This window comes from Anopheles ziemanni, chromosome 3 (assembly GCF_943734765.1).
Source record: "Anopheles ziemanni chromosome 3, idAnoZiCoDA_A2_x.2, whole genome shotgun sequence".
NCBI classification, from domain to species: domain Eukaryota; kingdom Metazoa; phylum Arthropoda; class Insecta; order Diptera; family Culicidae; genus Anopheles; species Anopheles ziemanni.
Genome location: NC_080706.1, coordinates 49,322,465 through 49,337,533, shown reverse-complemented (window position 1 = coordinate 49,337,533; position 15,069 = coordinate 49,322,465). Strand labels below are relative to the sequence as shown.

General features: G+C 44.8%; 1 protein-coding gene across 1 annotated transcript in view; it reads right to left on the bottom strand.

Annotated features, from left to right (window-relative positions):
• Positions 1-3,823: 3,823 nt before the first annotated feature.
• Positions 3,824-15,069, bottom strand: part of LOC131289998 (transcription intermediary factor 1-alpha) — a 46,140-nt gene continuing 34,894 nt past the window's right edge. Inside the window, exons 3-12 of the mRNA XM_058319373.1 lie at positions 9,224-9,538; positions 8,899-9,151; positions 8,355-8,807; positions 6,896-7,407; positions 6,514-6,757; positions 5,836-6,353; positions 4,830-5,274; positions 4,596-4,752; positions 4,384-4,507; positions 3,824-4,301 (exon numbers count right to left, since the gene is read on the bottom strand). Of these exons, the coding sequence (XP_058175356.1) occupies positions 4,146-4,301; positions 4,384-4,507; positions 4,596-4,752; positions 4,830-5,274; positions 5,836-6,353; positions 6,514-6,757; positions 6,896-7,407; positions 8,355-8,807; positions 8,899-9,151; positions 9,224-9,538 (3,177 nt within the window). The 3' untranslated portion in view covers positions 3,824-4,145. The remainder of the gene's footprint in view (positions 4,302-4,383; positions 4,508-4,595; positions 4,753-4,829; positions 5,275-5,835; positions 6,354-6,513; positions 6,758-6,895; positions 7,408-8,354; positions 8,808-8,898; positions 9,152-9,223; positions 9,539-15,069) is intronic.

Sequence of the window (15,069 nt, the reverse complement as noted above, 5' to 3'; positions counted from 1 at the left end):
CAACCACAGAAACACGTACCGTAGCACACGTACACTATTCGAGACACAAACACACAAACACTCGTTCAAGCGAACGTGGAAAGCGCTGCCAGAAAGTTAGTACTTCGAAACCGAACCGCGAACCGACGGCACATCCACACCCGTCAGCTGATGAAGAGTGACTGACGAAGGAATCCGATCCGCCGCTATTCGGCTGTTTGACAAACCATCTGTCAAACCGATAGTGATGAGTGCCGTGAGTTACGGTAGCTGTCAAAAAACAAGCTTAGGTGGTGGTGGGTATATGGGTCATCCACGGTCCAGGAACTTACTCCAGGGTTCTTGAGGAACGTACAGTTCCGAGGTAGAGAGATGGTTTTTACACTTCGTGCATCAACTGTAAAAGTACAAAATTAGTCACTCTAGCCATTACAGTATGTCCCATAAAAAAATGCGAAAATTTTCAATGCTCATTTTTGGGTAACTTTAAACGTTATTTTTACCAAGGTCATGTGTGTGTGTAATCATCTGGTAGTATACTATGAGACGATGTAATCAAAAGAGTGATTCTCGAGTAATAAAGATGTGAAAAATGTTCGTAAAGGAGATTGTGACTAGTTTACTGCTCGCCCAAAAGCCCGTAAAACAAATTGTATCGATCGCAGGATGCCACCTGGCCACTGTTTGCTGTATCCTACGATCACTCTTTGGTGGACCACATCCCACGAAGCCAGGAAGTGGCCATCCACGGTCCACTCGCACGCCGAAAGTCATCAGATCAATGTGAGGTTGAGTGAGACAAAATCGTAGCAGATCGATCCGGAAATTGGCTAAGGAAGCCGATATTTCAAAAACTACCATGCATAGGATGATCAAACATGACTTGAAATGTTCATCCAGAGTCAGAGTAAAGCATCACCTTGTAACAGACCGAATCAAACAACTACGGCTGGAGTTCTCGACACGTTTGGTGTCAGCATCAAAACAAAAGAATATCGTCATCGTATTCTCTGATGAAAAAATGTCCATCGTCGATCCCGTGTCTAACACACGTACAGACAGATTTATAACGCCTAAGAAGATTGAGGATGTTCCAGAGAACCTAAAAATCAAGTTTACAACCAAACATTCGGCTGGAATCATAGATTTTGAGACCATTTCGCCCAATAGCTTTAAAATGCCTTCAGCATTTATCAAAGCTGAATTAAAATTTAATACCGAGGTTAATATGAACATTTTGAAGGACCACGTTCTGCCATGGATAAAAGCCAACTTTGCAGCACAAAAACACGTCATTTACCAATAGGATGGAGTCCCGTGACGTACCTCAAAAAGAACTCAACCGTGGCTGAAGAAAAACATGGATTTTTTGGCAATTATATTTGACCTCCCACCAGCCCGGACTTGAATCCTTTAGATTAAATAACAGGGGCACATGCTCAGGTTAGGGCCTGTGAACGCTCTAGCACCATCGTTGGATTCCTGACAGCTTCAATTGCCAAGGCGTGGATCTCGAAAACTGATTTATACATTCAGAAGGTATGCTCTCGATTTTGTCCCTGTATGGAGGAGGCGATCAAGAAAAATGGTATACCTAATTATTAATGTAATCATTAAAGACTTAAGAAACGATTCCTTAACTAAAATGACAATTTGTTTCATTATTTTGTTTGAAAAAAAAAATTTGAATCTGAGGTACCGATTTTCGCATTTTTTTATGGGACATACTGTAGATAGCGGAGAAAGGAAAAAATGCGACTTCCGATGTTAGTACATTACTGTGGGCTGTTTTAGGATCGCATCCACCAGACTCATTCGGACACATTTTTAATTCAATAAAAAATGCACTTTATATATTTCATTTTATCGTTTTATTTTACTGAGTACTGTTAATCTACTCTTTTAGTTTTCTTAACATAGTGATTTGCAAACCCTTTCTTTTTCGCACGGTTCCTCTATTAAACATTTGCCGTGTTTTGAGTTGCGTTCGAGTTACTTGTATCAAGTAGCTAAGATCATTGCAAAGGTTCATAGTCTTAGTAAGAGTTTTTACTTCACTTTGCTCTTTTCATCAATTCTTAGTCGTTCGGAGAGGATGAAAGGAAGTGTGTATGTAAGTATGTATATATGATCAGATGCGGTATGCTATGAATCTCATCAAATCCTCTTACACACTACTTTTGTTTCTGCTCACTTAATTTGATGCAACGATATAGCCATGCGCTAACAATCGTATCTCTCGTGCATGGATACTGGTTCCTTTTATTAGCCGCGAAAGCATGATCAGGCAATCACTTCATTTAAAGGCAAAGGGTTCCTTCAAATAATTGTTCGGATTGCTTGAACTTCCTGACCGATCATTGACAATATTTCGCCAACGGTCGATGCAATCAATAGCCCCATCCGCGAAGGCTCGCTGCAAACTTGTTCAGCTATAATCTACAATAGCGTATCCCACTGCCGTTTAGTCACAAAAAAATGTGCCAACCGTCTCGTATACTTGCATACACCGCAATCGACACATCCTAATCGCTACGCAGTAGAATGATTTGTTTTCTTTAAACAAGACTAAACATCCCTACGGCTCTACGCACTGGTATCGGACCGATACCATAGCAAACTACCTTCAATTCCAACGCATTTGCGTTGACACATTGCGATACTATAATGCTATCGAGTAATGTTTCAGTTTTTGATCGTTTCTCCTATCTTACCTCGTTGCACCCGTCTCTTAATCATACTTAACACGGGATTTTATTAAAAAAAAAAAGAAAAACTATTTGAAAGTATGCAACGCAATTATAACCTACAAGTAAGAGAATACGATGTTTCGTTAGCTTACACATCCACGATCACTTATCAATTCATAAGTTACTTGAAGCACACTAATGCGATGCTTGTAGTTTTTCAATTCTGTCTTCACCAGAGTGTTCACGTGCCGAAAAGATTCTAATAATTGAAGTCAGAAAACCTACCTAATGAATCAAGTATTGCTTACTCACTGTGTTCATATCGTACCTAATATATTGTAGTAAGATAAAATAGAAAAGACTTAAACTTGCTTGAACCCAAGACTTTCAATCAAAAATAATAAATACATTCCTGCTCGTATCAATCTCGATGAAGATTGGGACTTCAGTGTCCCAGTATAAAGAGAGATAACCATGTGCACGTCTACCACACTCCGGTTGGTAACAGCTTTTTTCTTACATTTGCCACGGGTAATGAAAAATGATTAAATGTTTGCGTTCCATCTCAATGGCCCTCGGCTGTGTTTTGTACAGAGAGAACTTCCAACAGGTGTGAGATTAAGTTGTGATAGCTAAATCTTTTCCCTGCTTTTGTTTTTATGCCGCAACAAACGCACGCTTCTTATTCTATATATATACACGACAGCATTCTTCCACAAAGCTCATCAATTCCTACGTTCATTGCTGATACAAATTATTAGTTGTTGGAAGATCGTTCCCGATTCGAGTTCCTATTCATACGAGGGTACTTTCTTCGGTGCCTGTCATAAATTTGGAGCCATTTTCTTTTGCATCGGCTATTACAGCAATCGTACCCGGTAGCACGTCTAACGGTGGCCCGGACGGCGGCGACGACGCTGCTGCGACGGACGACGGCGAGCTCTCGGTGGCGAAGGTGGCAGTTTGACCAGCAAGTCCCAATGCATCAGTAAGCCCCCCCGTTCCCTTCGAATACGTTTCTCTCTCCCGTGCACTAGGCCTCCCGTTTTCGGGTACGTCACCGCCGATTGACCCACCATCACCGGGTATATCCTCCTTCGTGCGATCTGCAACGACACTGCCGCTACTGCCTTCACCACCTTCAGCATCATCACCACCACCACCACCACCACCAGGTCCACCCTCATCCATGGACTGTTTTCTACTAACGATGAACGCCTTCTCCGCTTGCAGTAACTCTTTTTCGATCTGCAGAGTTATACGCTGCGCATCCAAGGGCGACTGATCGAGGGTGTCTTCCTCATCCGCTAGCCGGCCGGTGACGGTACGCGCACCCGACACTAGGTGGTGAAGAGACAGATCCTCGGGTTCCATATCGGAGGACGTTTGCTGCTGCAGATTCGGCTCGATGCTTTCGGGAGGGCTCCGGAGACTCCTGTGCTGGTCGGCGATACCGGGCACCTGATGCAGTGACTGTTAGTCGTCTTGGAGACCCTTGACGCGCTTCGATGTGTTTGGTAAAAAATCTTCGGCAAAGCAGTCGACTTCGAGATACTTGGGAAGCCACTTCGAGAGCTGCTGCTCGAAGAATTTCTCCAATTTGCGCGCATTTTTGTACGTCGTGCTATCCTCCTGTGGGGAGAGGGAAAGGAAATGTTTTGTAAAAAAATACGTAGCGAGATGAGGGTAAATGGTGTTGCGGTGAAAGGCATACCTGATAAAACAGATAAACATTGTCGAACAACCGCTTCACATCCGCAATAAACGAAACAATATCCGTGTAATGGTCATTGTTGCTCATTTCCAATTTTTCTCGTATGATCGTCAACGAAATTGGACTGCAAAAAACAAGAAAAAAAAACAAATGTGTCATGAATGTTTTAGTATTTCTACAGCTTGTCGTTCGCAGCGTAAAAGGAAACTTACTTCCGGACGATGTCATAGTAAGCTTTATTGGTATCCGGCTCAAGCTGCCGGAAGGGCATACTGGTTTCATACTGGCAAAACAGTTCCAACACAATGCGCTGCAAGATTTTAAGCTCAAGCGGCGTGATGCCCACGTTTCGTTTTTCTCCCGTCGGTTCTGAAGAAAAGCCAGAATGAACAATAATTAGTGAGTGCAACAATCTAATTGTATCGGCTTTTGGCTTTGGGCCTTACCCGGTGGAAGATCGGCAAAGTTGTAGCACAGCAAACACTGCCAGGTTTCGCTTTCGTCCGGCAGTGACTCGATCACCGGTATGTGGCATGTCTGGTGGAACACCTTCGGGCACTTATCACAGCACATCAGCTCCCCACCGTCCATGCACACCGCACACCAGTCCTCGTTGGGGTCCAGATCTTTGGGCAAGCTCTTGTCGTCCAGCACAATGGTGGTGGTGCTAGTGGTCGTTCCACCGGTGGAACTACTGCCACTCAGAGAGACGCCACTGCCGCTGGTGGTCAGATCGGTCGAGCTGTGCACCTGCGGTGAGGTGGTCTTGCCCCGATGCGTCTCTGGAAGCACCTGTACACCGTTCGAGTCGAGTTTGGCGATGGTGGCCATCAGATCGTTCACCGAATCTTCGCATGTTTTATCGATCGACTCAGCAAAATCCTTCGCGGGCTGTAAAGGAAGAAAATTAGTTGTGAAATGATCCCTCGACAGATATTTAAAATGTCAATTTCGTCTATATAAACGGTTGCATCCAAGAAGGCCATGAACATTCTCGAAACATGGCCTGCCATTATAATAAACAATCCAGAAACAAGTAATTTAATTTTAGAACAAGAAGTTGGATGGCAGCAGAAGTAGTCCATCCTTCTTCACATGGTAGTTCAGCTTCAAAGGAAGAAATCTACTATTTTAATACCAAACACAACTGTGGATAACATTTACTACTTCTTCTGTTCTGGGAGCCAGGGTTTATCCTCCTCCGTTAAGTCGAATAATATGATCCCTTCCTCGTATTCGTTCGTCTTCCTCCCCGACTTTCTCCGAGCTCCTGAGCAGGGGCTATGAAAGCCATATGGCCAAATGATAACATTTTCTGCGGTGCACTAAGTGCCACTCACTAGCTGATTTGATAAAAATAAATAAATGCATGCCCACGGCATCTATCACTTCTAAAAATGGATGACTAAGTCTACAACCCTGTACCATACAGCTATTTGTTTGTGCCCGTACCTCATTCGTGCTTGGACTCGGCGTTTTCGGGTTTGTTGAGGATACATTCGGAAGTGCGTTTTGCAGCTGTTGCAAATGGTTTTGCAACTGCTGCTGGCTATGCAGTTGTTGCTGCTGAGCCTGTTGTTGCTGCTGCAGTTGCTGCTGTTGTTGCTGATGTTGTTGCTGCTGTTGGAGTTGCTGCTGTTGATGTTGTTGCTGTTGCTGCTGCTGTTGTTGTTGTTGCTGCTGCTGTTGCTGATGCTGATGCTGATGCTGCTGCTGCTGTTGCTGTTGCTGATGGTGATGATGATGAGGATGTAGCGAGACGCCGACAGAAGAGAGACTCGAAGAACCGCTACTGCCACCACCTCCTCCACCCCCTAGACTTCCGCCACTAAGCGAAAGGGGCCCAAGCGAAGAACCACCACCGTTAAGGAGCATTGCGTTCCGCATGGTGTCGGGAGATTTGAGGGGAATTTTAAACGATTCATTTGGGCCACTACCGAACAGATGCAATCCCGAAGGGCCACCGAATCCTGATGGAAAAAAGAGATTGAAAACGAAACGAAACGAAAATGTTAAAATTATTTTCCACTCAAGACAACCAGGGAATTTTATGCTGGACGCCCTAATGACATGCTTGTGCCATTCTTTCTCCCCCCGGGGGCGTGTGGTTTTCTCCTGAGGGAAACTCACCATTGTTCTGCTGCGCTTGCATATTTTGCGGTATATGCCATTTGGCACCACCGCTGCCACCACCGCCAGAACCTCCGCCACCACCGCCCGGCCCAGGTCCACCCGATCCCGGTACCGGTGCTCCGGATAGTTGCGGTGGCAGCTGGGGAGGTTGCGGTGAATTGGGATTATATCCGGGCGGAGTTTGCTGCCCCGGATAGCGCATCGATGACTGTTGCTTTGGTGTAAGGAGAGTGGACGAGTTCTGTTGAGACGATTTAAAAAAAATGTTTCGCGAAAAAGAAGGAGAAAGTGAACGAGAAAATAAAGATGACATTAAAAATCAATCTCTACCGGCAGACACACAACGGGTCCCTTTTGTGCGCTATTGCTTTCTACTTACATTTCCCATCATGTGTCGCATCGAGGGTGGCATGGCGAAGCGGGGAAACGATTGAAAGCGGGCTGCAACGGCTGCTGCGGCCGCTGCGACCGCCGGCCCGCTCGCGCCCATACCCATCCCGTTGCTGGACGGGCCGCCTCCAGGCTGTGGCTGGTTGAAGCTCTGATGTGCGCTGCTCGGGCCGCCCAAAAAACTGGCCGGACCACCGCCTAGCTGGCCCCCTCCCATGCGGTGCGACGATCCGTGACCGCCGGAACCGGCCGGTGGGACACCGCTGCCCATGAAGTTCGCTGTGGCAGTAAATTGAGTATTAGCCATCGCACTATTGCCCGAATTGCCGGCTGGGTTTCCCATGCCCGAGGCACTACCCCCATTGCCGCCGCCACCACCACCACCACTACCAACGCTACCGATACAACCACCACCACTCGTGCCAGCACCGCCGCCGCCACCCGGTGGTGGTAACGGTGGACCGGTTGACTTTTGGTTTAACAAATTGCGCAAACTTATATCTGGCAGATAGGGGCAGGGTTGTTCCGGGGTGGATATTTCAGGATGGCAGTGATTGTGTGTATCGCAGTATTTCGGTGGTAGTATGGAGCCATTTTGTTTGATGTGAGCGAGCGAGCGAGCAAACGATCGTGCAGATCGATATGTACATTAAGTATAAAGAGGAGGAGGAGGGAGGGAAACAGATTACACCAATCAATGGGGTGGTGTGTTCGAGCGGTTAGGAACGAAAGTATAAAAGAAAAAAGAAGAAAAAATAACAACGAAAAAAACCGTTAATAAAGCCCCCGAAACCAGAAAATCCAAATATAAAATTAAAAACTCCAAATGTCAAAAAAATACATTGTAAATCAAACAAAGTTATGCAACCAAACTAAAGGATGTAGTTCGACCGACACCGTGAATATATTAGAAAACAAAATGATAAAAAGACATATGATAATATTCCATAGAAAATTCCGTAGCCTACTGTCAAGTTTTCAAGCAAACAGATAAACAATATCCAGCAATAAGGTAAACATCATCGAAACGCCTTTAGAAAACTGAGCATGCCGTTGGTTTGCATCGCAACGCTGAAGGAATTTGTTTACCTGTTTTGCCGGATTTTGTTCACAGAAGATATGTTACTGAACGATGCCAACGATCGATATGTTTATTTCTTCTCTACTAATAAGTGGTTATTAAACTTAATATTTTAATGGGGATATTAGCAAATGAATTTTGATTAAATAGATGCATAATGTGCCGAACGTACGTTTGCGAAATTTATCAAAATTCCTCCTCAAGTCCCAAAAGAATGTTTGTTTGCATTTGTGTCGGCAATGTTAGGAAGTAATCAGTAATGTCTAACGTGAATGTATGTAGTGTAGGAATGCAATGGAATAACCGAATGTAACTTCATATTGACACCCCCGGTACTTAGGAGGGGGTTCGTTTCCGAAACACTTACCCATATTCTGTGGATGGGTGGAAGAGCTGACGTGCTGCTGGGGTGGCATACCGTGTGGCGGGCCCATTGGAAACCGACCAAACCCGGACCCTGGTCCGGGACCGTTCTCCTGTGAGAATGACCTGTTCATCGGATGGTTAGGCGGAAATGGTGGCCCGACCGGTACGACCCCGTTGCCATTGTACATTGGTGGCACTTGCGAAAAGTTACCGCCGGGACCTCCGCCTCCACCGCCGGGCCCGTTCGATGAGAGTGTCGTCATACCCGGCCCGGGCATACCGGGGCGCAGGGGTGGTGTTATGTTTGGGCTCGGCTGTTTACTACGGCTCTGCGGTGCCACTGGACTAGGACCTCCGGGTGGAGCACCCGGTGGACCGGGTGGACCATTGGCCGATGAGGGCGACGGTGGGTATACCTTGCCATCGACTAGTATCGTACCGATTCGAGCAATCACTATCAGGGAGAAATGAAAGAACGAGGACAGATAAAGATTAGGGCAAAAATTTTTCAAGCACGAAGACGCATAGTGCGCCAAAACACGTACCGTTTTGTAGTTCCGCCACATTGGAAAGATACAGCTGTACCCGCACCGGTATCTCCGGGTTGGGAATGTCGGCACGCTGACTCTTCACCTTCTGCAGGTGGCGGGCAAGTGTTTTCTTGCTGTACAGGACGGCACTGTCGCTGCCCTTGTCGAGCGCGTTCTGCACAAACTCGATGCAGTGGTCCGTGTGGCCGGAGAGAAGCTGTAGTGCTTCTTTTTTCTCATTCAACACTTGCAGTTTTGTATCGCAAACCTACCGACAAAAAATAAGAAAATGGTTCAGTAAAGTTTGCGAGTGCTTTCATAAGAGTCCAACCACACTAACCTGATTCAGCCGGTACACGAGCTGCTTGCCGCGCGTATTGACCGCATTGGTCAGCTTCACCACCAGATCGGCGATCTCCTTCGACAGGTCCTTCTTCTTCTCCGTTATCAGCGCCTGCCGATCATCGATCACCTTCATGGCGCTCGATAGCAGCACCTTTTTGTAGCTGATTTCGCTCAGCAGCGCACTCAGGCTGCTGCGCGTCTCGCTGGCAATCTCGTTGGCAAATTTGTACTTGTGATCCCGGTGATCCACCAGCTGGCAGTCCCGGCACGTCAGCCGGTCGCACGTTTCACAGTATAGCGACAGCTTTTCCTGTAAGGAGAAGTAACAATATACATATTTCAATTAGCTTCCTAAATAAATTATTCCCTTAAACATCTATTAACCCCAGCATAAAAGATATATTAAGAGTTGACGCTTTTCTTCCATCTACGATAAATAAAATAAGTGTTCCATTATTTAAATGCCAACCAATGTGGTATTTTGTGAATGGCGATACAGAGAAAAACCTTGACCTACAAGCAAATTAACGAATGGCTCAAAATGGCAGCGTCATAGACCGCTATCTTTAATGGCGCATACCTTAAATGCTATGCAGTATGTCCCGCAATAAACGGGTTCACTGAGATTGATTAGATGAAACCAGATATCGAGGCCTTCGCTTTTCATTTGTCGTTTTTTCATATTCATATATTTTTCATATTTACGGTGACATTTTTGGTTTTCGAAGAAATATTCAGAAAACGGAAATAAGTCGTACCGTGGTATGCAATGTAATAAATTAAAATAATGCATGTTCTTTTCAATAAGATAACACAAATCCAAACGCCGGCGCAATCGAAACGCGGCCATTAATTGAACCACGGCGGAGTGTGTCAAGCGCCCGTAACTAATGAACAACTTTATTATCCTGATTGTGCAAGCTACAAGCCAAGCAGCAATCGAGCTCATTTAGATTCATATCAACAAGCAAATATCTTGAAATAAGCGTAAGATTAGTCCGAACACTGGTGTAAGCATGTTCTTAACCCGCCGGTTAAGCTGGTACATTTTAATTACGCAGCATGGCTACTCAATTACTTGACAAGATAGAGTTTTTATGTAACCATTTTATGTTTGAAGTATTAATTGCTCTGAGCTCAATGTTAAATATGCTAATTGAATATGAACCCATCTAATATACCACAAGGCCGTACCCGTTGTCGGTAAATGTGGATACAAATGGTAAAAGATTGCTTCTTGCCCTCGTTACCATCCATGCAGCTTCCGCCCGAACGCATATTATTCTATTTATGCGATATTTATTCCAGTCCCATATCCTCCTCCACCCGCGACCAGCACACCGGCATAAGGCACATCGGATAACACGAGTGGGTCAGGATCCATGGCCCTGGCCGTATTTGAAGGATTACTGCTGCGGGTTATGCTGCCGTTCCGCGTGTCGGTCGACCATCTGGGGTGGTAGCATATAAATTTCATTGAAATCCAATTTATTCGCGCTCGTTTTCTTCCTCGTACGAGAGAAGGAGACAGGACGAGTGAGCGTGTGGGGCAGGTGGTACAGATATTACACGCCCGCCGTACATCGCATGCTTATCCTATCCGCAGCAGAACGCCGCTGCAGCTGCACTTTCTCTTCGCCCTTTGTCGTCCTTTGCCTCCTGCTCGTGGGACCTCTCCACTGAAAAAAAAGCATGGAGCCTCTCTGTGAAGGGAACTCTGTAGTTTGTTAAATAATAAAAAAAAATCCATCATCGAATTTGGGGTTAGGATTTCCATCATCCACGGCATTCCGACGAAGCGGGCGTGTGACGGGTGTAAGCCGACAGCAGCAGCTTCCAATCACGAAACTTATCGACATCGATCATGATTATGCAAGCGTTTCGTCGACCCCCATGGGAAAGCGGTCGACCGCCCCAAGTGTCATTCTGTCAGCGGCTGACGCTCGAAAGGCTATTTTAATAAACCGGTCACGCGGGTACCGCGACCAGCCGTTGCAATATTAATGTTGACCCGGTGTGTCATGTGCCGAAATGTAAGCATTTTCAAGCATGTTCCACAGCTCACTGCATAATCGTAAAATGTTTGCCTTAAAATGAATGGCTACATGTTTCGGTGGCCACTCTTTTTCTCATATCCACGCTACGTAGGTGCACGTTACGCCCGTCGACTCCATTTTCGTTGAAAGACATTGCAAAAATACACACTGAAACCTTAAAATTGTGTTCTTAATCGATTGGTACAGTGTAAAATTATTAAAAAAAAAAGTCAAAAACCACAAATATCAAATACATACAAACTTTACCATGTTCAGGTCAAGCAAAACTTTTTTTTTTAATTTAAAAATCAAGTCGAGTCATCAATAAATGCTTGCATCGATAATTTCATCCCCTGACTGTCAATAACAAAAAGCTATTCTCCTTTAATTAGCACTATTGAAGTCGATTTTGCACGACACCACCGTCCGATGGCTGGTTATAATGAATGGTTCATAAAACGAACCACATTTCGCAGTTTATGAATCGTTAAGCAATGAATAATGCACAAATTGCATACACCAAAGTGCGCTTTAACGTTTTTACAATCGCCAACGGCAACCGTCATTTAACAATTCAAAACGCTATTAAGATTGTGATTGCATGAACATCACGTAAGCCACAGAAGACGAAAAATAACTATAGGTAATAATGATAAAAGATATTTTTTTTTTTGCATCCGCAAGTACATAGATTGGAAATCGTTAAGAAAAGTCATCGCGCAGTGTAAAATCGCTTGCTTGTAAAAAAATAGTTAAATCACTGTATAACAATATGAAACAACAAGAAAAACCTCATCTCAAGTGCTTGCTTTATCTAGATTCTGCTATATTGTTAATTGTTAATGAAACGATCGGTCAAAAGCCCCATCATCATTACGTATCCTTACAAAACGCACTTACATTGGTTATGAAACGGTACCGAGTTAGAATAAACAATGACGTGGCCAATTTAATCTGACGTGTGCTTTGTCTATTTTCAAACAGTTAAAAATTATGTAATTCATCCGATAGTGGAAATGAATCAGCAAATGGTGTGCACTTTCCAGTGACAAACGAAAAAACAAATAGAACAGAAAAGAATCCCCACCAGAACCAGGAAGGGTAAATGACCAACGTACATACACTAGGCGGGGAATCAATACGAGCGCGTAATTAATCATCCCCAGCGCGGAAGATAATCCAGGAGGGGGTTTAAGCATAGACAAATGCCGATAAGACTATCAAAGGGGCAGGTGATTAATGGACAACGGCATACATTTGCCTTTTGCCGATCTGAGTCACATAAAGCATGGCGAGGCGATCGGAAAGCTTTGCAAGCACACCAGTTATACCATACAACAAACAATAATAATTGGTTTACGAAACAAATAATCATAGATTTTATACATTTACACAACGGAAAAAACGCGTGAACATCGATGCAACTGGGCGGGAAAGGGGGAAACTTTAACCTTGCTCATCAAACTTTAAATTAAATAACTTATTACGCAAAACCCGGACGGCAACCTCCTCCTCCTCCTCCTACTCCTCCTTGCGATGTGCTGACAGAACGGAAACGGTTTTACTCGCTGCTAAAAGGATTCGAATAAACACGTAAAACTCCGAATCAACAACCAGTGTTTCATTAAAAGTTGTTTGTCCCGCATTTTCCTTTCGTACGTACATGTGGTGGCCGCTTATTTCCTCGCGCTGCAAACGGGTGTACGTGAGGACATTCCACATGTTGGCACGTGTGACAGGCAGCAAAGGCACAGTACGAGCACGGTACAAAAACCGCAAAAAGGATGGCATAAATCATAGCGAAGGGTAGTTTTTGCTCTACTCGTCAAACACTTTCAAGTGACGCTAGAGTGATTCGCTTTTTATTTTTCAAAGGTCCTGTGCGTCCCGTGGAACGCTGGATTTCAAAAACCGTTTTTCAACTAGCAATACTTTCAGTCGCGAGCAATATAAACTTTTTGAAAGGTTATGAACAAAGGCATATTTTTTTATATGGCGCCATAATTGAAACCCATTCGCGATTTACATTTTTTTTAACTTGGGTAAAATAATGGCAAAGTTAACTCGTCGATGCCAAGCATCAAGCGCATTTCACATATCGTTCGCACGTGTAATTTTGTGTGGGAATTTCACGTGAACATTATACACGTTTGCTTTACGTGTGCGGCTGTTAAATGCATAGTTGTTCTACGTGGGAATTGGTGTGTTCATGTTGGGTTTAGGTAATTACACATGGCGGGTTTAGTTTTTACGTGCAGAAGTGAACCGTTCCACCATGGCACAGCCGTGAGTAATAAAAAGCTAATAAAGTTATATAAACTTCGTTACTTCTTTATCGACGTGCTGCGCCATTGAGCCCAAGGGACCTTTGAGTTCCTTTCCTTATAACGTTCCAAATCCTTCTAACGGATTAGGCAAAACGGTAAAACCTCCAAGACTATTTTGGCTTAAAACAAACAATCTCATCAATGTATATGAAAGTGAAGGCCCAACTCAAGTCCTTGACTATCAACGATAATGAACTATTGTTCCTACACAAGTGGACACGTGGGGTACGTTGGCGTTGATTATTAATAAATGGAAGCTGCGCTTGGCGTACATTTGACACAAGCATATTTGACACACATACATCCTCTCTGTCCCATCCTTGTTCGATTGTCCGGTTTCAAGCAACAATCCGGTCGTTGTTAGAGGGGTCATGAATCCGGAGATCGGTCGGCGGGCTTCGGGTTCCGAGGGAAGAAGGTCAAACCAAACAACGAACCCATGCAGCAAAACCGCAAAAGCCCTTGCCTGGTGGCAGCCGCAGAACGGAAATTGGTTAATGAGTGTGCCCCGGGTGACAAACAATGGCCTACAATGTTGTCTCGTGGGGTCGGCAATGTGGCGTAAGGTTGTTTCTCGGACAGTATGTTGCAGTGCGGTGTGTAAAAGCTCCCTTCCCGAACGGTATCAAAGCCACACACGCAAGGAAGGTGGAGCAAGCGGTTTGCAAACGAACCGAGCCTTCAGAAGGATTCATTGTCTTTTGAAGGAGAGCTCCCCAATACAGAAACCGCTGTTGCTGGCGTTGCGGATGTTGCTGTGCCGGACGATTCCTTGCTCGAAAGCATGCCCGGGGTTGATGTTTTCCAAGGCGGGTGTAGTACTGGTAAACCTAAAATTAAATTAGTTTGGCCACACTGTACACAGGCAGGCCTCTGAAGACAAAGCAACACCAGGGACCCGACCGACCGCACAGATCGCACCACAATTTTAGCCACCCCTGCACGAGAAAGGCATCGCAAACCAACGTTGTCGTCGGCGAAACGATGGAAAACTAATGGACCAGATCAGCGTTTGAAACGTGACCAGAATTTAATGCTTCTGTGCAAGCAATCTGGTTAGTGCTGCTTATTATTGCCGAAAGCGATACGTTCTAAGTCTGTGCAAAATCTTTCCCTCACAATCTTTCTCACCTTACGGAGTGGATGTTCCATTTTTCCTAGAACTTTATCGTTGGTTCTTTACTATCCGGACGTTCGTCTTACCGAGATAAACAACAATGTTGCGCCACTGACTATTGATTGGTGGTATGGAAGAACACAAAGTTCGCATAGTGGCTATCAACGCATCAATCTACAAACTTCGCCAAACTTTAATTATATAACTCCATCACCGTCCTTCCCCTTTCGCTAAGTGAACTTAGGCAGAGGATAGCACATTCTCTCTCTCTCTTCTCTATCGCGGTCTATTAAACTTGAGCCAGGTCTGGCCAGGTCGATATTATCTTTAATTGACTCCACTCGTTGCTCTCCACCACCAC